Source organism: Myripristis murdjan, chromosome 14 (assembly GCF_902150065.1).
Source record: "Myripristis murdjan chromosome 14, fMyrMur1.1, whole genome shotgun sequence".
Lineage (NCBI taxonomy): Eukaryota > Metazoa > Chordata > Actinopteri > Holocentriformes > Holocentridae > Myripristis > Myripristis murdjan.
In genome coordinates, this window is record NC_043993.1 from 8,070,358 (window position 1) to 8,095,258 (window position 24,901).

At 40.3% G+C, this 24,901-nt stretch overlaps 2 protein-coding genes across 2 annotated transcripts in view; one reads left to right on the forward strand and one right to left on the reverse strand.

The window, feature by feature from the left end:
• Positions 1–1,429: 1,429 nt before the first annotated feature.
• Positions 1,430–11,716, reverse strand: LOC115371363 (solute carrier family 22 member 5-like). The gene is made up of 10 exons (XM_030068697.1): positions 11,510–11,716; positions 9,980–10,162; positions 8,889–8,992; positions 7,870–8,024; positions 6,583–6,754; positions 6,238–6,364; positions 4,920–5,026; positions 2,913–3,127; positions 1,858–2,040; positions 1,430–1,569 (listed from the first exon to the last, which is right to left on the reverse strand). Exons 1-10 carry the CDS (start codon positions 11,714–11,716, stop codon positions 1,430–1,432), a joined length of 1,593 nt encoding a protein of 530 aa, XP_029924557.1.
• A 2,044-nt stretch (positions 11,717–13,760) lies between these two features.
• The window catches only part of LOC115371603 (sodium-dependent phosphate transport protein 2A-like), a 40,284-nt gene continuing 29,143 nt past the window's right edge, over positions 13,761–24,901 (forward strand). Inside the window, exons 1-11 of the mRNA XM_030069062.1 lie at positions 13,761–13,905; positions 14,642–14,785; positions 15,010–15,121; positions 15,223–15,418; positions 16,039–16,134; positions 16,351–16,408; positions 17,177–17,344; positions 17,619–17,735; positions 21,803–21,927; positions 22,401–22,513; positions 22,770–23,053. Of these exons, the coding sequence (XP_029924922.1) occupies positions 13,770–13,905; positions 14,642–14,785; positions 15,010–15,121; positions 15,223–15,418; positions 16,039–16,134; positions 16,351–16,408; positions 17,177–17,344; positions 17,619–17,735; positions 21,803–21,927; positions 22,401–22,513; positions 22,770–23,053 (1,549 nt within the window). The 5' untranslated portion in view covers positions 13,761–13,769. The remainder of the gene's footprint in view (positions 13,906–14,641; positions 14,786–15,009; positions 15,122–15,222; positions 15,419–16,038; positions 16,135–16,350; positions 16,409–17,176; positions 17,345–17,618; positions 17,736–21,802; positions 21,928–22,400; positions 22,514–22,769; positions 23,054–24,901) is intronic.

The window sequence follows — 24,901 nt, forward strand, 5'->3', positions numbered from 1 at the left end:
ACACTACAGCTCACGTTGCAAAGGTGATGCATTTAACAGCAGTCTGGAGTGTTAGGTGTGGGATCAGTTTCCTTCCTGATGGTAAAACATATTCTCCCACTCATTCTGATGATACAGACAATCCCCCAAAATAATGGACAGGAACATTTTGACAGAAACAAACAAGCATACATTTCATCTACTGTCTATGCTTACTTGATCACCCTCTTTTCTTCATCAGAAAGTCACTGAGGGAAGCTCATGTTTCTCCTGCAGCCCATCACATTCTGTCCGCTGGAGGCTCATCCATTAAGAAACTTGCACACACATGAAGGGACAGCCTTTACAGCACTGCAGCGCATTTTATCCACTGGAGGGGCACTTCTTCATTAGAGGAGCATCACATGTATTATAATTTATCATTATTATTTATTTATTGTATGAAGTGGCACCCAAGAGAGCATGATAGTAATGATAGCTGGAAAAAGTATTTCATTCATGCAGTAGCAGGCAAACAGCCAAATGGTGAAAATGAATTCACAACAAATTAATAAAATGGGCACTGCATTTAATTCTGTCTTTTTAATAATAATAATAATAATGATAATAATAATACACTCCATTCATGCAGTATAGAGAATCAGGTAATCAGAGTTGACTTTCCAAATATACCACAGGTTTTGGACTGTCCTCCTTTGTAGTGGAGCATGGACACTTTATCCTGTTACAGAGGAGAAGAACACATGTAGATTAGTGATCTGTAAAAAAAAAAAAAAAGTTACCAGACAAAATGTATTAATATTCCTTCATTGCCATCTTCAGTAGTCATGAGTATGACGATAATCATGATTTCATTAACACAGTAATCTAGGACATTTTCATAAAATAAATGTAAATTTTGCTACAATAAAAACAATTTTTATATTTTCTATTCTGAACACTGTCAGGCAAGTTTTTCCTTGGGAAAAATCATCTACCTCTAACCACATAACTGAGCACTTATCAAGATGTAGCCAACCAATAAATAAATAAATAAATAAATAAATGAATAAATAGATAGATAGATAGATAGATAGATATCTCCATGAAATGTCCTGTTTTCAGTTCACAGCATTATGTGCAAATATGCAAATGCCAGTACAACTGATTTGTTTTAATCTACAAACAGCACAAACTAAATGGTAAGGCAGCAGAAAACAGTAACTGTGAGACAGAAAATAAAACACATTATGGAATAATATCACTTTAAATTAAATTCAGTTTGTAAACCTGTTGAAAATTCAGTAATTTGTGCATGCTTGCTTAAAATCAAAGAAATAAAATAGAATTGTTGACACATGTAATGAAAAATATGCATTTGGTTTAATTAATAGTTTTAGGCAAATGCCAGTTGAGTATATTTGAAAAAAAAAAAAAAAAAAAAAAAAAACATGAATATTCCATGAACAACCTACTTTTCTCTCTTATGCATCTGTTGAATAGTTTCAGGTAGAGGTCGTCCAAAGGTCTCTGGAAGGAACATAATGCCCACGGCAGAGAGAATAACCAGAGACCCCAGTATATTGTAATGCAGATACTTATAATATGTGCCTATACAAGGAGAGAGAGACAGTTTAGGATAGGAGAACATCTGAGTTGTGTGTGTGTGTGTGTGTGTGTATTCATATTGTGAGTGAGTATGTTGGTGTACTAGGTGACTTGTTACGATGTCCCTTCTGGACTTAGGGTATGCCAGCTCACGCCCAGCTCAGTGCATCAACCAACTGACAGCTGTCTTGACACGTCTACATTATTTTGAGGTGGAAACCACACTCACCTGGTGCACCAAGCTGGTGAAAACAAATTCTAAAAGCTATTATTTAATCCCAGTCTACTCACTCAGTTGGAAGAGGTAAGGCGAAATGGCGCTTCCCACTCTGGAGAATGTATAAAAGGTCCCTGTTGCTGTGTTTCGGATCACTGTGGGGTACAGCTCTGTGCTGAACACAATCACCTGGGCTAAACCCATGGAAATGCCAAATTTACCCAGCATCTCCAGGGCCACAGACATTTCTGGCAAACCTGAAGGAGGAGTGGATGGGACAGTAGAGATTAATGCTGTGCTCTGCTCTCATGCTGCTTATCTTGTGTGTCACTACTGCTTTGGTTCTTTCTTATGACATTTTTACTTTTTTTGTGAAAATAAAGGTAATTTTTCCTGCAATTGCTGGGCACTAAAGTCAGTTCAACTCAGTCCATTTCAGTTGTGCTGTGTTACATTGTTTCCAGTTCAGTTCATTTGAGTTCAGTTCAAGTCAATTCAGGTCAGTTCAATTCAGTTCAACTTGTGTCTATGAGAAGCATTAGAGGGACAGAAAATGAGCCAAGACAGCAGCTGTGGTTACAAGGATGATATTTCTTCAACCTGATTGAAATCATTCTGGTTAATGGTTACATGGACCCAACATATAATGATCCTGTAAGATGTGTGTTTATCTGCCCTAAAGCATTTCATTATAATATAACTATTCTGCCTTCAAACATTTCCAGTGGTCAGTGATTCAGTGGATTCTGGTATCTTTTCAATCACTTAGGCATATTTATTTTGATTGGGCTACTGTTCTGATTATTGCTGGAATAATGAGTCCATGTAAATGCAGCTAGTGTCTGTCTCCAGATATGTCAGCTAGTCACATGGTCTGTGTCACTCACATCCCATTGCGTGGCTCTCTGCTCCAGTTTGCTAAATTTACAAGTCAGAACCAGAGCACGCTGGGAGTTCAACATTTCCCTATTGGCCTTGGAATGCCATGGGATTTCCCCAGAGGAGCTAGTGACATGGCCAGACATCTGCACTGCAGTCCTCAGCTGGCTACAAACATGACCTGGTTTTTGATAAGCAGTGGACAGCGAATGGATGGATGAATGGATGGATTGAGCTGTTTGTTACTTACTCTGAGGCACCAGTTGAATAACAAAGATTGACAGTCCTCCCAGCAGAAGGGTACCTACAGCACAAAAGCGACGTGGAAGGCGGTGCAGTGACAGCCAGCTGAATATGTATGCTGGAACCTCCACGGCTGCTGAGAGGAAACAGCTGACATAAGGATTTCCATGGAGCTGGGATGTGTTCAGGGACAGGCAGAAGTAGGCAATGTTCAGACTGGACCTGGGCAATCAGATACAGAGCTATTGAGCCCAGAGTGTACAGTATAGGTTGCATCAGTAGTCTCCAGCCATGTGCCACTGAGAGCCTTGTAGATCTTCTTTCCAGCAAGAGCATGGGTAAAATCTATGGGTAAAATCAGCTGTGTTGTTCGGCTGGAATCAGGATGAATAAATGTGAAACTGTTTAATTCTATTTTATTTTACTGCTGATGGACAAATCAAAGTAAAAAACAAAAACAAAAAAAACCCCAAAAAACAAAGAAGAAGAGATGGTCAAAAAAGCCACCGACAATTTGTATAAGTGGGTGGATGACTTACATCAGAATGAGAGTTTCCTCCATACAGTACTACTGACACGGAAACATTTTAACATATTATCCAACACAGGAATATATAAACAATTTGCATTTTAAGGTACATACTAAACCTTAATATTTTTATCTTCCCCATCTTCCAAGAAAAAGACCACATATAAAAAGGCAGGCATCAATTTTTTTTTTTTAAGTTACTGCAGAATCGATTTGAAACAGCCCTGGATGGCACACCTTTGAGTGATTGGACTGAACTTTTGACACATACATTTCACAAGAGAGACTACTTGCATCACTCAGTCTCACATCATGAGCTTATCGTGTGCCAGTCTGCCTTGTGCGTGCTCGTCTCATCCTATCACAGTCTGCCCCATTTTCTCGTGGCCCCGTTCAAAATCCTCCAGCTATTCCCTCTGAGAAACTCCATCTAAGGCAGCAGTCTGCCTTAGATGGAGTTCAGTGGAGAGAGTCAATCAGTTTGCCTGCCTTTCTGCTCATATTGTTGAGATTCAATCTTTAATCACTGCTTTAATCTAATTGTCACTCTTTTTATAAATACACATCGTTCATTCATATCTGTGCTCTTTCAGACAACTCCTCCCCCGTGCAACCCCTGCCTCCCCATCACCAACAAAGTAAAAGCTCCAGTACATGTCTGACGAGAGCCTGTATATCTCACACAGCAAATCTCTCTATTTTCAAACAAGTTTTTCCTGATTGAAATATAGTGGACGGTCATACATTGCATTGGGTAGCAAGGAAAGAAGGAAGTTTGACCAAAGTAAAGATTCACATGGAATATCAAACTGCAAAAACTGATGGGAACAGTGTGCAGACCACGCACTGGGCTATCTTCAGAAAACAAGATCATCACCACTGCAACGTTATAATAGTTCACTAAAACTAAACTAAAAACTAAAATGAGGTGTGGAAAGAAATTAGTTAACTGAAATAAAAGTAAAAACTAGACTTTTTAGAAAAAAAAAACAAGTCTAAGTCTTTGTTTTAGTCTTAATAATAATATCAACATCATCACAACAACAACAATAACAACAACAACAATAATGATAATAATGATAATAATAATAATGAACAAACTAATGTTGAAACTAAAGAAAACTAAAATAAACTAAACATTTTGGAAAAAAACAAACAAACAAAAAAAAAACCCTGAAATGAACACAGCTACCTTGGAAACGAACTGAAACTGAATTGAAAACCAAAATTAAAACTAATGAAAAATACAAAACTCTAATAACTGTCCACCACTCTCAGCATCAGTACTGACAAACAACAGGGAAGCAGGGTAGCCAGTGGATTCAGACATCAGCCTCTTCCGGCAAGAGCACAAGTTTGAATCTAGTGCCAGTTAATATGCCTGTTCTGAGAAAACGTCCATGACCAAGCAGTGAACACTGAACTGTCATTTTGAATTATGACGGGGTTAATGTGATCTCTGAAGTTTGTTCACTGGATACTCACCACACCAGGATGAGAATGATTGTTGCAGTTCTTATGTTGCTGGTCCGTACCAGGTCGAGAACACTGTGCCGTTCCTCAGGTTTACCCTGGCTCTTATCCATATCAGCCTGCAGGATATAAAACCTCACTCTCACTCTCACTTTGTGGTGTTGTCTCCCAGTAACATTTTACGCCTTGAACCTCAATTAGAAGCTTTTGTTAGTGCTCAGGCCAAATACCCAATAAGAGCTGAATGTCCATTCATCCATTAGTTCGGCCCTCTAGGTTACTTTTAATGCTCATCACTCACAGTGAGGAAATAACCTCAAAATGGACACTAGATGGCATAATAGAGCACATTCAGCATGGGTACAACTGTTTACAAATAAATGAATAGAAGTCTGTGAAAACAATGATGTCAAAGTGTTTCATGAAATCTTAACCTGTCATTCTTCTAGAAGCATAGCTAACCTATCCTGAATTGAATAATTTACATGGGTTGAAAACAATAATGAAATATAATGGAGAGGACAAATCCTCAGTGTGCATGCACTGTACAATTTTTAATAATTCCTCCAATTGCAATGCTGGAGGAACAAAAGTAAGAACTCACATTTTACATGACTACTCCGAATAAACAATTTGATCCCATAAGGAACATCCCTGGTAAGACAGAACTAACAGTGATGAGAGTTTATAGCACACAACAACACACATCTGCACTGATGGAGTTCACAGTTCCTGCCTCATTGCTCTGCTGAACACCACGTGCTACCTAAATGCCATTGAGATGCCTTATTGTCTTTATATTCTGTAGTTTCCCTCTTAAAAAGGGTAATGAATGCATGGAAGTGGAGCAGACATGGGCCAAACAGTATTTCTAAATACTTTGCTCTGCAACATTCAGTTTATCCTGCGACAAAAAGTCAGATGGGTGGAGTTTTCTATGTGTTAATGTCAGGCCAGTTGAATCTAGTGAGTGAATGTCTGGAAGCTTTCAGAACACTGTTTTATGAACAGCAAGTTGCCCTCCAGGAAACAGAAATGGACTAAAAGGTAAATGCCACCCACCTGTCCCTTCCCACTGACTGAAAAAGTTGTCTGTAATTGTCTGTAATGAAGATTCATTAATTAAACAAGAACACTCTCACATTCAAACTGTTTCAGAGTCTAGGATTCTAGGAATCTAACATTAGATTTAATCTCTTTGACAGACTTTAAATTCATATTCCAAAAGTCTTATTACTTGAAGTGACATTTTGTTTCTCAGCTTCAGTGGACCAGGTGTGACTTTGAGGGACTTTTAACAACTGCATGCTTTAAGTTGAAGCCAACCTACGTTGTAGTCTTTAAAGATGTCCTGTGGAGCCTTTATTTTGTTCCTCTTAGCAGCATTTCTCAGTACGGCCTCAGCCTCCTTCACTCTTCCCTGGGTGAGCAGCCACCGAGGAGACTCTGGGATGAACCTGCCTCATTGAGCAACACAGTGGAGACAAAGATGTTTAGGTCTGATGGGCAGGATCAAACAGGCTTTAAAAAATTAAAATTAAAATGGCGGGCCTTCACATTCACTTCTTTCAAAAACAAAAAACAAAAACGAACTATTTTTTGTTGATAAAGTTAAAATGGATATGCATTAATGTATGGTATGTCACACTCCTTTCCTGTAATGAACGTCACTCACCACCAGAAGGGGATGTAGAGCAGGCCAGGCAGAGACAGGGCGAGCAGGAGAGATTTCCAGCCTCTCAAAAAGTAAGCGAAGAGAGGAAGCATCATGTAGCCAGTGGCATAGGACAGAGTAATACCCAGAGATGCAAACAGGACGCGTACTTTGCCTGCCAAGATCTCACTGCCTGCAGCAAGAGAAGCAAAGACAAAAAGACAGGCACATGTTGAGATGAGAGAAAGCGACGAGCATGAAAAAGGACATTCAATCTATGTTTTTCTACAATACAAAAATGCATTCTGTGCACACAGTAAATTACATTTCTCTTCTATATAATCATCATTATCATAAGCTAAGTAGCCTACCTGAATCATTTTGTCAGTCATTATCTGTTCCTGCTTCCTGTGTAGGAAATCATTATGTTGAGCTCATAACAATAACATGAAGGGCTCTAGTTTCGCAGACCAGGCGAGGCGGGGGCGTAGCGCAGATGCGCTTCGCCAACTGGGTGTGGCCAGGCGGATTTTCCAAGTTTGGCACGCCGTGCTCGGTGGCGCAAGTACTCCGCCATCCCTCCTACCGGCGGAGGGGAGGAGAGAAGGCATGGAGTGGGTTTGACACAGCCGATTCACATGTAACCAATCAAATGAGCCCCTGTCCTTGCCTTTAAAATGCGCTGCGCGAAGGCGTAATGAAAGTTTACACAGCTGACATGGAGGTCTATTGCCGCAGGCGGAGCGGAGCTCAGGAGACAGGCGCGGAGCGGAGACCGGCGAGCAGTGCGGACACGTCACCAAAACCTCACCGGCAGGCTTCAGGAATGTCAGGCACATGAACGATGCAATAAATACCGAAAAAAACACTATTCAATGCTACGATCACAATCAGCACATACATATATCTCCATATCAACTGTCCCGTCACAGCTGATGTCAGATCAAAGGAGATTGGCACCGTTTGTGCTGATTGTGAGGTTTTGGTGATGTGCGCCAGCCAGCCAAACTTCCACTGCGCCGGCTCCGCTCCGCCTTGCGCTGAAAGTAGACGTGGTTTCAGATGGCGAGCTTTTGGCGCACCTCGGCTAAGCCTTTTTGCACAAAACTGTCACTGCGCCAAGCCGAATCTGTTGACACCTCCCCCCGCTGCGCCGCCACTCCCATCTCCGCGCAAGTCCGTCTGCGAAACTTGGACACTGTCCGCCTCTGCCGTTTCGCCGGTCGAAACTAGCTCTGCGCGGGGTTCGCCTCACTGCGCCACCCCGCGCTGCGCCGGGAAACTAGAGCCCGAGGTGTTCAGTCATACCCAGCACCAGAGCAGCCACATAGTTGGAGATCTGTCCCAATCCAACAGTGAAGAAGAGGATGGTGAACACCGTCCAGGATGGGGAAAAGATTTGAATGAAAGTAAAAATCGTCTGCACTGCCATTGTTGCAAAGAGAACTGGTCTCCGTCCAAATCTATCATGGGAAGACCAACAATAAAATAACACAACAGCCATGATCCATATAGTATTTACACATCTATTTGAAATTACTGTTTGATTACTATTGTGTTTGAGTGTTTCATTAATTAATTAATTAATTAATTACATTTTGACAAGTAGCACAATAAATACAATCTAATGTGCATCAAAATTCTTTCTGAAGATTTCTTTGTGTGTGGAAAATATGACCCTAACTTTTTGATAGAGATAACTCACAAAGACAAAGAAACATACATATACTTTTTTGTATGTCCAAATATATTTCTTACACAAAAGAAATTGCATTCCCCCTTTTTTTTTCAAATTATATCTACACAGAGAGAAACATGCAAAGCTGATTGGGGGAAATTTTAGCGAACGACATTGCTAGGTGTGGACATGACATAACATGTGGTGTTGACATAAACTGTTATGTTATCTTTATGCACATTGCTACGTGTGGACATGACTGTTGTGTTCATGTCGCTTCAGTCATTTAACCTCTTAATTAGCCTTGCTTTCTTATACTAATACACCATAATAAATATAAAACACCCACTGAAAATGAAAGACAAAGATTTCTCATATCAGACATAATATTGATTGTTATATAGTTCAACAGAGCATGGTACTAACATCTCCAAAATAAGCAACTTGATCAATATTGAAGTCACAAATACTGAGAATGTATTCACTAATGGCAGGTATGATTGTTTTGCATTGCATTGCATTGTACCACAATATATTATACCTGACTGTATTATGTTGCATCATCAAGAAATCATATATCAGATTGTACAAGATAGACTGCACTGTATCTGATCATATGTCATCATACTGTCATATTGTGCTAATGTACCTGTCTGAGAGCTGTCCTGAGATGAAGGATCCACAAAGCACTCCTAGGAAGTAAGCTGTAGAAGTGACGGGCTGCTTCCACTGTTCCCCACACACCAGGTTAAACTGGAAAACCAGGAAATGAAGAAGACTTTAAAAGATACTGGTTTGTCCAAAAAAAGAACTGCATTAGGAAGCATTTCACTTGCACTTCACTGGAACGACCCCAGAAAAATGCTGCACTGTGCCGACTTTACAGTCGGCACAGTGCAGTCAGGCAGGGAACGTTTGGCATTCACCAAACCCAGACTCATCCATCAGACCTCCAGATAGAGAAATGTGATTGGTCGCTCCACAGAAGGTCCAGTGGTGGTGTGCTTTACACCACTCCATCTGATGCTTGGTGTTGTGTTTGGTGATGTAAGGCTTGCCTGCGGCTGCTCGGCCATCGTGTGCCATGAAGCTCCTGGCGCAGTTTTTGTGCTGATGTTGATGCCAGAGGAGGTTTGGAGCTCTGCAGTTACTGAGTCAGCATAGTGTTGGCCACTTTTACGCACTATGAGCCTCAGCACTCGGCGACCCTGCTCTGTAACTTTATGTGGTGCTGCCACCTGGTGGCAATAACAGCACTTACAGCTGATGGTGGAATATCTAGGAGGGAAGAAATTTCACCAGCTGACGTGTTGCAATGGTGGCATCCTATTACATTACTATTACAGCACCACGCTGGAACTCAGTGAGCTCTTTAGAACGAGCCATTCTTTCACAAATGTTTGTAAAAGCAGGCTGCATGGCTAGCAGTTTGATTTTATACACCTGTGGCAATGGGACTGAATGAAACACCTGAATTCAGTGATTAAGAGGTGTGGCCCAATACTTTTGTCCATATAGTGAATGTATGACATATGTGTGGCACTGTCATATTACAAATAATATACTAGTATTACTGTCTGATTTATAGGATACCAGCTCTCACATGTATTCTACTTCATGCTCACTAGATGCCACTCCTAGCATAATTTTGAAATTTATATTTTGTTTGGTCGACATTTGGTGTTTATGTTCCATTTCGTAACATATCACACACACACACACACACACACACACACTGACCTCTGTGACTATGGTGGATTGGTAGGTGTCTCTGCTATAGCTCCATCCGTCCAAACAGCCCTCCTGCTCCAGATCAGTTAGGTTGACGTCCCTGCCGGGAGTGTATCCCTGAGCGGACAGATTTCTGACCACATCCAGTCTGTATCGGCTGCACCTGCTCATCTCCTCTTGCCCGTTCACCACCTCACAGTCACGTCAAAACAAACTCCATCAGTAAAATTGTCATTATTGATCGTATTCCTTTGTTGTAACAACACAGTAAAAATGTGTGATGAAATGCAGTAAAATAAAGATTGGGCAGTAACTTGTTAACATCAAGCTGAGACGTTTCCTTACAATGCCTGTATCCATACATACAGCACTTTCCATTCATTAACAGTTCTTAAAGAGTAACAACCCCCAATCTACTTGCTGAAAATCTATATATACTGTACTGTATGTTCCAGATGAAAGAATGCAGAAATGAATAAAGCGATAAGTTTTCATGGTGAGATCATGAAAGTCAGCAACAACTATCACCACTGCTGCCTCTTCTACAGCAGTCACTACCTCTGCTTCTACTATGACCATGACTACTTGTACTACGTGCTCCTGCTTTTACCAAAGTGTTCCCACCTTGCCTGCTGTTGTTGTCTAAAGCCAATGTGCTATTGGCTTTATACAACAAATAAATTTTAAAAAATGTGAGAATGAGCAATGGAACTGGGATACAAGAGTAACTACAGTGCAATAAGCAAAATTGCCAATGATATTACCGACAAGATTTCATTTGCAACCTTTATTCTTTCAGCTTTTCTGTTGGAGACCATCCAATAATGTCGAAATTTTTGGAGAAACGCAACAGCTATTTTATGAAGGTCTATGTTTCTTCAGCTCAGATTTCACAGAAACATTATTCATGTTGACCAGTAAAGACATAATACAAGTGAAATACACTTAAATATGACACAGAAATATTTTGGCTTTCAAGTAAAGCACCTTAGTTACTGTACGTTTTAAATTTGGGGAGATCTGAATTCGCCCAACTTCAATGACACTGTCTACACATGACAGAAAACATAATGTGTCTGGTGGCGTGGTGAAAAAGTATTTAAATAACATATAAAAATAAAGAATTCATTCTGCAATATGCTTGTGGTCCCTTCCCATAGCAAGGACTTGCTCAGTTCTTTTTTAAGTCTCACAAATATCTATTTACATTCTTTCCTTGTCTCTCACCTCTTGAAAAAAATACTTTTGTAAACCTATAATTACTTTTAGAAATATCGCAGCAAATCCATTAGATATGATGATATTTCTGGCACATGCACAAAGTCAAAACTGCAAATTCTTATAGGAATAAAGAATGAAAAATGTAGTTATACCATTTCATAAAGTAAGATAAGCTCACTCAAACCTCACTATTAGGTGTGACCGAGACACTATTGAGATAATTACCGCTAGAGTTATTACAGGAACATCTTTAACAATTCCATGTTTCAGTTGAGTCTTTTATTCTGCTGCTAATCAACCTTGTCTTCAGGTGTTCACCTCGATTGGTATGATAGCCTTGTGCCACTCTTGGGTCAGGTTGGCCTCAGGAACCAGGCAGTGGTGTGGGGGGATATCAGCCAGAAAGACAACTGAGAGGCCGCTGAATCCATTGGGGATGCCGGTGGCACAGAGCAGGAAGAAGACCATCTGCTGGAAACATCCCCACTGTCCGAGGAAGGCTGTCGTCTCATCATAATCTTTCATAATATCGTCTCTCTGCTACTGACTTGCTGCAAATGGGCCCTGTGCACTGCAACAACATAACATGTGTCAGTCCAATGGTAATATACACACACTGCAAAAAATGTCAATCTCAACTCTAGAAGAAGTTAATTGAATCTAAAACCTATTGGAAAAAACATGGTGTGGTAATTTCAGTTTTTTCATTCCAAATGAATTTCTTTGACACTACAGTGTTGACAAAAGTTAAGTGATTTCTAGGTTAAAACACTGGTTTCGACTGATATTTTTTGCAGTGTCAAATGAGTAATTTTCAACCTTTGCTCTGCAATACCATGTGTGTGTCTTGGAGGATAGCTGGGAACAGGGGAAATTCCCACGTGGCGCTGAGGAGAGTTTCATGGGCTCGTCTGCGTTAGATTAAAAGGATGATTATCAAGATGCAAACACAACACCAGGGCAAAACTTACTTGGCAGTTTTAGCATTAATTTTACACAAACTAGCATTAATTTAACACAAACTAACTTTCTCATTTTGCAAGTTGGATATGTAATAAAAAACATAAAGAAAGAAGAGAGGTCATAGATATTGAAACCTAAGTAATTGAAACAATCTCCCCCTCCAATAACCAAAAAACAAAACAAAACAAACAAACAAAACAAAAACAAAAACAAAACAAAACAAAAAAACAGACAAATAGACAAAATAAGTGACTTAGAGAGAGCGTCTGAGGTTTGTTTTAACCAATCAGTAAACCATATTGCACTAAGTGGATTAATGTACACCGCACAGTGCAGCACGTCCCTTTCTTTTTCTGTCTGATGCTCTTCTCTTCCCTCTTCTCTTTTTCTTTTCTCTTTCTGTAACCCTGTCTGTTTTTCTGTCTCTTCCCCTTTGTCTCAGACTTTATGAGGGGAGAGCAAGTTCATTTTTGATTCTTTCGGCTGTTGTCACTGTCTTTCAATCTTTTGTCTTCTTTCTTTCTTTCTTTCTTTCTTTCTTTCTTTCTTTCTTTCTTTCTTTCTTTCTTTTTCTTTTTTTCCAAGGAGATGCCCGAGGACTGCACAGGCGGTCTAAGCGACTGGCAGTGAGTTCAGCTTCTGTCTGTGGTGGGGCTGTATTCTGAATCAGCACTTTGCACTCACTGGTGCAGTTTCACCATAATCCCAGGTACTGTAAAAACAGACAAGCTAAAAAATCATACTGTATGTTTGCAGCAGGGCTTGACAGGAAGAAGTTTTATTTTGCTATTTTGCTTACTACGGACGCATATTGCCACGCCAGAAAAAGAAAAATCAAATATCTTGTAATAATGTGAAAACATCATGGTAAAATGTGAAAGTATCTTGTTATACCATGAAACAATAACAATAAACTTTTCACGTAATAACGTGATACCGATCCATTTTTTCTTTTAGTAGCAGTTTGCAATGCAAAAATTCTCCATTGTATAATTTAGATGTTGAATATCATTCCATAGTTTTATGGTTTACGTGGAGTGGGTAGTAAATTGCAAATGTTAACTTTCCACTTCCCAGTTGTTGTCCTTGGCCCTTGCAGTGTGCTGTAAAAGCAGTATAAAACTGCATAATAAAATAAGCAGCTCAAGACAATCTCCTGGCACCTAGCCAGTGCAGAGATGATGACAGGAAGATCACTTATCTTCCTAAGATCTTCCCCAGAAGAACGATGACACCACATCCAACGACCAAAATTCAGACTCTGAATGGAAAAACTTTGCAACAACTATGCAAAAACCTTTGAGCAAAAATGTCCAATTACAGTGATTGCACCATACCTGACAAGATCATTAAATGTGGAGCTACAGATCAGAAATTATGGCTTACTAAGGTTTTTTTTTTCTTTTAAATCTATCAATAAAAAGAACAAATTATATAAGTGCTATGTCAACAAGTGATGTAAATAAAGAATCAAGTACAAAATACAGACATAAGCTCACACATATAAAATTAATGAGTAAGTGACATACCATTGGCACCAGTGCTATTGCTAAAATGACCACCTGTCACTGTTTTACAGCCATTAACAGCAATTACTGCCTTACAGGATCCTGCAATGGAAACTCAGTCGAAACTGGAACAAGTGAAATCTTTGCTATTCGGCCTCACCAACATCACGCTCCTCTTCCTTCTTCTATACTTCTTTGTTTGTTCCCTTGACATCCTGAGCTCTGCCTTCCAGCTAGCTGGTGGTAGGTACCCACCATAAGAACATCCAACATCATCGTCATCACCACCATCTCCATCATCACTGTCACCTTTTCTATCATCATCATTATCACCTTTTCTATCATCATCATAATCATTATAATGATGTAAAATAGTTTATATGTTAGGAAAAGAAAGGGAATACAAAAAGAGAGGTGAAATAATAACTGTAAGATGTAATGATATTTTTAGAGTTTAAATGCACTAAGAACTCACTGGGTAAGAGTGCGTGTGTGTGTTGGGCGGGGGTGTCAAAAGCTGGATGGGAGGGCGCAGGTTAAGTTACAGTCTGGATAATATAGGGTGTTTTAGTGGGGTTTGGAAAACTAATTATAACTGACTGTGATGATTTTTTTCTTTTTGGCCAGGTCATAACACATTAATGTACTTATCTTGGCTTTTGTAATGTGTTTTGTTTTGTTATGTAACTAAAATTGTTACCAAAGTTTGTGTCAGGTACTTCATGTTTCTTTGTTGACTACCTAAATAGCCCTTTAAATAAAGCATAACATATGAAGCAAAAAAAAAAAAAAAAAAAAAAAAAAAAAAAGATGTTAATCATTTATTTAGAGACGTTAAACACTGACTGGGGTCAAGTTGACCCCAAACATAATAGGAGGGTTAATGTAAGCAAAGGTTCTTCTTTATATTCACAATCAAAGCTTTTACTATTCTTGTCTCTCTCTCTCCTCTTCGTCTTGTTTTCTGTGTCTCTCTCAGGCAGGGTGGCGGGGGATATCTTCCAGGAAAATGCCATCCTGTCTAACCCGGTGGCAGGGCTTGTGGTGGGGATACTGGTGACAGTGTTAGTCCAGAGCTCCTCCACTTCCACTTCCATCATAGTCAGCCTTGTCTCTTCTGGGTGTGAGTTACAGCCTCAGTCTTAACAATGGTTGATGCACTTAACACTTTGACTGCCACCACTGTAAAAAAAGATTCAACTTAATCAACATTAATCAACTGATTAATGTTTCTATTATTCATGCACACGTGGAACAATGTTTACCAACCATAACATACTGTACTTTATGTGCTGTACTTTTACTGCATTTTTACAAATTTATGTATAACTGTCTGAATTTGTACAGTGCTGGATGTTCGCTCAGCCATTCCTATCATTATGGGCTCCAATATTGGGACATCAGTCACCAATACCATTGTTGCTCTGATGCAGGCTGGGGACAGAGATGAGTTTGAACGGTAGGGCCATGTGTGCGCGTGTGCGTCTCAACAGTTGTGTGCATTTATCCAGTTGTGTACACTGATGTGTATGTTTAGCACATTCAACATGCTTATTCCAGGGCATTTGCTGGAGCCACAGTCCACGACTGTTTTAACTGGCTGTCTGTCTTGGTTCTCCTGCCACTGGAGGCTGTGACTGGACTGCTGAGGCATCTGTCACAGGCTGTGGTTGACGCCCTTCTGCTCAGGACTGGAAAACAGGCACCTGAGCTTTTAAAGGTCATCACTGAACCACTCACCAAAATGATCATCCAGGTACTAGACACTGTCTACTGTCCTGTATGTTTGTATGTTCATACAAACATACGTTCATATTTATTCTGTACAGACAGCGAAGCAAATTCAATTCAAATTCAAATTCAATGAAGGCCAAAAATCACAGCTTGGTCAGCGGGTACACTTTAGAATGGTTAATGACAAGAATATATTAAAAATTTTAGAGTTACAAATATTTTGTTTTACCATCAGCCAATCAGACAAAAAATGTGCACATGAGTATTTTGTTGTGCTGTCACTGTAAAGGAGAGAAAATGTTCAATCTCTTAAAGCTCAGATATTATCACTATGTTAATTCATAGAGGTGTTGCATGGAATTTAATTTCATTATGTCAAGCAAAAGTGCTTGATCTTACTATATTTAAGAAATAACACATCTTTAAAACCCTAATGATGCTTTTTAAAACATACAAAAATGGCACTACAAAGGTGCTACATGTCAGCCATAATAACCAATAATTGTACATAAAGTTTCTTCTGCTTCTTTCATCTTATTTATCTTTGGTGTTGGCTAGCTACCAAACCTAATTTGCTTTATATCCTTTCTCAAATCAAGTACAAAAAAAAAAATGCAAATCTCTACAACACTCTGTATGTAGTTGGATCAGTCAGTCATCACAGCCATCGCCGCTGGAGACCAGAGCATGAGGAACAGAAGTTTAGTGAAGCAGTGGTGCCAAACCCCAACCATTGAAGTGCCGGTACTGTGTGTGTGTGTGTGTGTGTGTGTGTGTGTGTGTGTGTGTGTGTGTGTGTGTGTGTTTGTGTGTCTGTGTGTGTGTGTATATGTCCAAAATCCAGCTGGTCATATTCTTGTCTGATTGATCTTAAACTTTACAACAGGTCACCCTAACCTGAACACAAAAATTTGTCTATATCTGGTCTGTGTCACTGATTATCTTTGTTTACAGGACAATAAAACAGTGTGGAGAGCAGGCAACCTCTCTCAACCAGCGCATGCAGAGAAATGTAAGCCCGAGTCATTTTTGTCTCCTCTTCTCTGTGATAGAACAGTAACGTTGAGTCATATTCTGCCCTTCAGTCCCTTTTCTTCATTTTTCCCCTCCTCTCAAAAATGTGTCTCATCTCAAAATGTGTCATTTATGCATCATTAATATTTTAAATCAGCCTAAGAAACCAGTACAAACCACCTACCTACCTGGCAGAGTTTTCAACTACTTCATAATAGTCATTTTGCTTTCTATTTCTATGACAAGAGTGAATTGAGGCATTGCCACTGACGGCATGTTTCACAATGCTGCAGCATGTTTTTCTATTTATCTTTTTCTTTTCTGCTCTTTTCTGCTCTGAGGTTTATGACCTGCTGCTAACTTGCAAGCTACCAGCCAAAAGTCTTTCATGAACTCTGGGGCCTTTTTGGTACTGGATCTGAAGCCCAGGTTTTGGCTCTGTAGTGGGCCCTCAAGAAAATCGTGCCAATTGTTCAGGGCTTGCCAATGAATTTCAAAAGTGTATAAACTTAAAAAAAAAAAAAAAAAAGAAAAGGAACAGACAAAAGCTACATGCAACAATGTGTTTCAGCTGCAGTTGTTTTGTCACAGAGATTGCATGCATGCATAGGCAAGATGAGGGCTCCTGTAGCTGCAATGCATGCGGTGTTAATGGTAAAATTGTCCTCTAAGATTATCTTTTTTTTTTTTTTTTAAATTTATTTTACAACCTAGCACTACCATATTTTAGTATTCTACAGTACATCTTCCTGTCTGTCTGTCCCAGGTAGACATCTATTTGTGGACAGTTCTTTGTCAGACTTAGCTGTAGGTCTGATCCTGCTGGCTTGTTCCCTCCTGGTGCTGTGCAGCTGTCTGATACTGCTGGTTAAACTGCTCAACTCACTCCTCAAGGGCCAGGTGGCCAGTGCTATCAATGCAGTCATTAACACAGGTAATTTAAGCCGGGATCACGCTACATGATATTTCTGCCTACTGTGATGGTCACTATGTCAGATTAGGCATTCATAGTGAAATAAAATCTGGACACTTCTTGACTGAAAGAGAGGCCACATTACATGTTTAACCTCAACCAATCAAAATATGCTGTTTTTCATGATGTAGAATGATGCAAGCTTTTCCCACCACTTGCAATTACAACTTTCATGTATAGAGTCTATTTGATGTGAAAATGTTGGATCTCAGTGACATCCTTCTCTCTCCACCAGATTTCCCCCATCCATTCACCTGGCTGTCAGGCTACCTGGCTCTAGTAGCAGGAGCAGGCGTGACCTTTTTGGTTCAGAGTAGCTCTGTCTTCACCTCTGCTATCACGCCACTCATAGGTAACACACACACACACACACACACACAAATGTGAACAAGAGAGGTAAAGTGAGGTAGATATAGGACAACCCAGATGCAAGTTGCCATTTTACATTTCTGCAAATCAATAAATATGTTTAAATCAATGTTTCTGAACCAAAAATTCATCACAAATCAACATTAAGCCTTCATGGTCCTGTGAATATTTGTGACTTCCTTTTTGTCCTAAATAATAGATGCTGTCAATAATGATTCATGATCGCTGTATCAAAACCTTGCAGGCTACCGTAGCCTGGTTGTGTGGTCGGTTTGTTACATCTGAGAGTTCTGAAAGCCAAGCTAGAACGAATGAGTCAGAACCAGAATGCAACGCACGTGGTCACTCACGGCAGAGTCATTTCTAGCCAGTTCGTGAAAATATTAGGCTACTCCACCTATATCTTATTGCCTGGATCTGTGTGGTTTCCATGGCAACATGAAACGTTTCACCGAAACCCGCAGCAAAAGCCGCTGTCAACTTTGTTCGCCTGCATAATGAACCGGTTTGTTGTCAGTTTTGATTTATTTGGCGACCTAAGTTTGGATGAATGGCTGAACGAGAAAGACAAGACAGAAGAGAAAAAGGAGAGATACGCGAGAGTGACGAGTGAAGAGCTGGATCAGCTGGAGAGTCAGGAAATGAAGCCGGCACGGCCCGGTCAACGTCTTGGGCTGTCAAATGTCTACAAGACTACCTGAAAAACACCGGGCAAACAGCAGATTTCTCAGCTGTAAGGAAAGAAGCGCTAAACAAGATCCTCTGTGAATTTTATGGAACTTTAATTTCTATAATAAAGTGCCAAAGCGGAGTCAGCACCACGGACAGTACCTGCTGAGGCAGATTCAGCACCACGGACAGTACCTGTAAGATATGCAGCTATAACTTTGTTCTTGTGATTAATGGGTAATGTTATTAGTTATTAATTAGCCTATTAATCGTTATTAATTTGTCTATTCTTTATAAGTTTCCTAGGCCATTGATTTAATCAATTTGTTTGCATCTTTACATTGAAATGAACATTTAATAAATCAACACATCTGTGAAAACTGTCGTCTTTATTTCAAAGGTAAATTGATAACAGCTTGAAAATGTGATTAGCAAAAGCCCCGGAAAGGTGTTACTGGTTACTGTCGTTACTTTTGCTACTTAGCCACATTAATCCGAGCTGACGTTAAACTGGAGTGACACACCCCCAGCTGAAATAAAACATCTGCCAGTGAGTTTATGAAAAGATAAATGTTTGTTCTGGCGCCGACACAGGAAAGTAGCCTGTAATTAAATATAAATGTTAATATAAGTTGGTTGTAGATAAAGATCAGCTGTGTTGGTGAGTTGCTGTCACGGCACTGTTAGCTTAAAAATGACTGAGAAGTCGGCAGAAGTATAACTATCAGTCCATGAAAAAATTATTTTTTCCAGCGGATATTCTGGTTACAACATGATTGAGCTAGCAAAGCAGTTTTGTTTTGCTTTGTGTGGTATTTATTCAATTTTGGGGAATCACAATGTATAGAAAACATGATAAGGCCAAGTTTGCTGGCTGACAAGGACTAGTTACCGTCAGTTCTCATGTTTTCCGCTGAAACGGAGACAATAGTAGCAAAAAACTTTCATATTTTGAGAGCGAAAATCCCACAGTATGAATACATTTTGATTCTACATTTTATTTTGTTGATAATAGTTGTATAATCGCATTAATACACTCTCGTGAATGAATAACAAATGCAAATCAGACAAGATTGACGCTGACGGTCATTGACAGATTTAACAATTATGAAGCTCCTATAATACTTGCAGGATGAAGTTGCTGAAAATCGTTTTGCTAGTCTATAAATGTGTCATGCGCACACAACCTGAAATGAATGCTGTGCTCTTCCTTGTAGGGGAAATAATTGAAATGGAGGGGGGTGGGATGCTATACAACATCAGACTCAAAGTACAAATAGCCTACTTTAAATAAAATAAATAAATGAATAGTTATCTATCTAGAGACAAACTCAAAATACCAGTAAAATATGAACTATTTGTGACATTAATATCCTGACAGACTTTTTGAAAGAATAAAAAGCTCAGTATTTGCTCCTCCTGTGGTCTGTCCTCTCTCTCCCTCACTGTCATGCACTCGCTTGAGCTTGTGAACAATCATTAGCTATAAGCTTAAACAGTGAGCTGAAAGAGGCAGGTTTTGGACCAAGCAGGGGAAAAATATCGCTTTTCATATTACAACCTTGTGCTTGGTGAACAAGTGGTGTGATAAATGACTCACTGGCGTTCACTTGGATGGAGGGGTCTTGTCCCCCATGACCCCCCTGGGATTTCCGCCTATGGTTTTGCACCATTTGTACTTAACATGCGCATTTCAATTCTTCTGCACCTTGTTTTGTACTATTTGTTTGAGAAAATAAAACAAGTAAGTTTTGTAAAAACATGACTGTTTATTTACAATGCCACAAATAAGGTTTCTGAAAAGGTTTGTCGGCGTAGGTAACAATATGATAATAATATATCGGCGGGGAATTGCTTAGCATACTAGACCGACAGGATGCAGAAGCATGAGAGGCACACACCATCTGCGTAGCAACTGCGTGTACGCAGCGTCCAGTGTCCGCAGAACCATAAATCGGCCTTTACAGCAAACGTGGTGGAGCCCGCATCAAGGTCACGTCAGTTAGCTCGTTGCCACTTTAGCCACTTCCGTTTGCTTCGTCTGCTTTGTCAGCCACCAACACTACTTGGTTAAGGTTAGGAAAAGTTCATGGTTTAGGCCAGGAAAATGTTCGGTGTCATGGTAAAGGTTTGGAAAACGTCATGGTTTGCATTACAAAATGTTAACTAATATTACTAATATTATCAAGTGAACATTACCTAGTGAATGCTAGCTAAAGATAACCCCGCGCTCTCGCATGAGTCGGGACTCAAACGCCAGTGTGGCAACTGGGCTAATGCAGGACGGGGTTCAAGTCAGATACCAGAGAAAAAGTGGAAGTAATGACTGAAAGATTGTCTTAAAAGATATAGGTTCAGTATTTTTCAACTCAGACCATGTTAAAATATTTACACCTATCATTTATACCACCACACACCCTCACCTCTAACTTACAGTACAAGATGATGCCTGCCAACACACACACTGCACTGGTCAGCGCGTGTGTGGTTCTGTTTCAAGACCTCAACTTCTTATCAAAGAAAAAATGTTTCCTATGTTTTTTGCGCATGAGGGATCAACCAGCTGCCAGTAAGAAGAAATTCTAGCATGAGTGCAGATCTCCTCCCCTGTGCTGGGCATGACAGCAGTTAATGAATGACCTCCTCGGTGTTGCTACCATTAGTTTGGTCCAACATTAACAGGACTGGGGCAGAGGGAGGCATGTTTGTTAAACATCTAATGTGGAGGACATTTGTTAAAAGACAATAATCCTGTTCTGCTCTTCCCAGCTAAGCTGTTTTGTTGGTGGCTATAGAATCAACTGTAAGATCTTGCTGTTTGCTCATGGTCTTACCCCTCAGTATATTTCTGATGTTTTGTGGCCTTTTGCATCCCCCCTTCAGTAGGTCCCTTAGGTTCTATGATCAGGGACTCTTAACTGTTCTAAGTTAAACTGAAATGTTAAAGGGATATTTTACCCATAATGCATAATTTTTATATCAAATACTTTCTGTGTGCTTCTCTCAAGCCTCACCCCCGCAGCACCTCATGATCAACCAGTATTACAAAAACACTAGGCATTTCGGATCCAATGTAATGTAATGTAATGTAATATTATGTAATGTAAATACTGAAGAAACAGGTGTTGAGCAGAAGTAGGTGGTTTGTAATCACGGATGCTATGGATTCTATGGCTCTGGAAGGCAGAAACACCTGCAGAAAAGTGACAGAGGAAGAACAGAGGAGAGAGCATAATTAGTTCCACCCTGAGAAATGATATGTTTAGACAGTTATCTACGGCAGTTATTTATCGTTGTGTCACTTGTGGGCTTTATAATGTGTGTGTTGTGGGCTTGCCTGGACCCACCTGTTGTATATCATGTGATATCATGAACCCTCAGGTATTGGGGTGATCACTATTGAGAGAGCATACCCTTTGACTCTGGGGTCCAACCTGGGAACCACAACAACAGCTATACTGGCTGCCCTGGCTAGTCCTGGGGATAAACTGGGTGCTGCCATACAGGTACACACACACACACACACACACACACACACACACACACACATACACACACACACACACACACACACACACACACACACACACACACACACACACACATACACAGGCATGTATGTATACGAATTATTTCAGATTTAAATAATGTATTTTCAATGAACTACAAAAAAAAAAAAAAACAAAAAACATGAAAGATGCAGTTTCAAATTCTGTAACTGTGAGATTCACGTGTGCTCAGTGATTGTGAACAAAAAAGCATTAGACCCACAAATGTGCATGATTCTTTTCTAAAGATTTATAACTTGCATCAGTAGAAATTCTGTATAGGCCTATCAGATCCCTCCTTGCCAGTTCTTCCATATTTTGCCTTGTCTCCCATTTTGTCCCGTGTCATCTACAGTATGACCAGCTCCTTCTTACTTACGTCTGTTTTTCACTTTTCTCACCTCACTTACTCACCACCTCTTCTTTTCCAGGTTGCTTTGTGTCATTTCTTCTTCAACCTCCTTGGCATCCTGCTGTGGTATCCAGTGCCAGCCTCACGCATACCTATCAGTATGGCCTGTGCTCTGGGCAGCTGCACTGCCAGGTAATGGTCATAGTTTCTGTTTTCACTCACAGGATTAATGTGCCCCAAAATGAACTGGGGAAATGAATTGACCCCAAAATGGCCACTAAACATTGTGGTTGTACCATTACATTAAAGCAAAATATATTACTTGACCATTGTTATTACCAGTGTTATTGTTACCACCACCATATGGCATTTCAAGATAATGTTCAGAAGTTCTTGATACATCACACAAATCTGCACTGAAGTAATGAAATATGAATATAACACACAGGTACCGCTGGTTTGCTGTCCTGTACCTCCTCCTCCTCTTCATCGTCATTCCGTCTGTTGTGTTTGCCCTCTCTATGGCTGGCTGGAGGGTGATGACCGGGGTCGGTGTACCAGTAGTTGTAGTGATTGCCTTTGTTGCAATGGTGAACGTGCTCCAGGAACGAAGGCCAGGCTGTCTGCCACGCAGGTTACAGAACTGGGACTTCCTTCCTGTCTGGATGACCTCACTGCAGCCCCTGGATGACCTCATCACCAAGGTGTCACTGAGGTGTGGCTGGTGGAAAGGTAATAATTTACACAATATTTTAAATGAAAAAGAGTATAGAAAAGGGTTGAAGATTTTAAAGACTATGCGTTCCCTGAGGAGGGAGGTAATCCTCCAAAATACCTTGGCATAGTAAAATTAACTGAAGAGATCAAACTGCCATGGTAAACCTCTTCTTTTTACTTTCAAAGTTTGAGAATCCCTCCACCAAAATCCTAGTTACTGCTCCCTTTTTCTACTAGCACAGTGACACTGTTTAACTCTTCTTTCATATTTTGTCCAGCTAGCAGGCAGTAGAGTTCTCATCGGGCCTGAAAATAAAGACCCTACCCTACCCGGGCCATATTGGGGCCAGCCCGAGGTCCTACCCAACCCTACTAGTTAGCCGAACTTTAGGCCCGACAGCCAGATAAAGCCCAAAAAAAAAAGAAAGGAGAGGGAAAATAAAAAGATTGTCAAATTTGCCATTATTTAGCAGCGCCGGTGGCTCAAATTCTAGTAGCAGTGAGAGAATGGACATAATAGCTGGCGAAAGGCAGCTTCACCACAGAACCACAACCCGAAGCCCTACCCTACCCGACCAATTCACATACATTTTAGGCCCTACCCAACCCGAAAATGTCAGGTAGGGTCGGGTAGGGTCGGGTTTGGGCAGAATTTGAGAACTCTAGCAGGCAGGGATTAAGCATATGTTGTGTTGTGTCGGCCTGTATGTCTATATGTCTGTCCATCCAACCCTTAACTTTAAAGCAACAAATCTTTAGGGTTACCATGAAATTTGTTTAGCGAATTCATGATCCCTGTTAATTTTCTTGACTTCATGACCTTTCCTCTAGTGCAGTGGTTCTCATACTGAAGGTTAGGATCCCACAGGGATTCATGAGATCATTTTGGGGTGTTGCAAGATGATTATGCCAAGCGAAAGAAAAAAAAAAAACATTCTTACGGTGCAAAATTATCATTATTATTTTTTCTGTCCTCTTGTAAACTACTGAGCAGTTGTAAAACATTACGCCACCTTTGATAATTAATCATATGAAACAACGCTGAACAGGTGGTTATTCTCTAAGTGGACCAGTTCACCACTCTGCACACTCTGCCTGTGACAGGGAGTCATGAGTAAACACTGCTTTGTTTTAAGGAGTCATGAGCCAAAAAGATTGAGATCCACCATTCTAGTGCCACCCTCAGGCCAGAATCTGCAAAGCCTATTATTCCCCACCCCCCTACCCCTCCTCTTTTTTATGTTAATGTTGACTGACCTTGTTTTCTGTTCTTGGTGTCATGACTGTGCTTGACTTCTCTCTGACTTCTCTTTTTTTTTGTCTCTTGAGTCTCAACCCTGTTTGTTTTTTGTCCTCTTAGGCTGGAGTGGTGAGGCTAATGTTTTCACAGTAGCACCACTGGCAAGCAATACAGCTGACCTGAGGGGAAATGAAGCACTGAAATGGAAACAGAATGGTAGGAAAGGAGAGATAGATAAGGTTTGGCAGAATAAAGGACTGGACAACATGGCTGTTGTGAGTTTCAGTCATGTGAACAACCCACACAGCCGAGGAACCCCGGTGTCTTCAGAGGACAACTTCAGCACTCACTTATAGTGTCACAATACTGCATCTAGTACAGCTAAACCCAGGAGATCTTTATGTAAATTTATGGAATTTAGGCCTATGTTTCTCTCTTGTTGTCATCTCTATAGCTTCTTTGGCTTTGTTTTAACCACTGGCCAACAAGGACAATTTTGCTCATGTCTGTTGACCACCCTGACCGAGTTGGGGTCAGGAGGGCAACAGGACATAGCTTTCTATGGTTAGAGTTAGGGTTAGCTTGCTTTGGGATTTTTTTCTGACCTTCTCCATTTTTGAGAA

Bases quoted from the DNA above. Each gene is read 5' to 3' on its own strand.
- LOC115371363 (XM_030068697.1), bottom strand. From the start codon at position 11,716: ATGAAAGATTATGATGAGACGACAGCCTTCCTCGGACAGTGGGGATGT. The intron at 3,128-4,919 runs GTGAGTATCCAG...CTGATTGCCCAG, and splicing joins ATCATTCTCATCCTGGTGTG to GTCCAGTCTGAACATTGCCT. The intron at 2,041-2,912 runs GTAAGTAACAAA...CTCCTCCTTCAG, and splicing joins TATTCAACTGGTGCCTCAGA to GTTTGCCAGAAATGTCTGTG.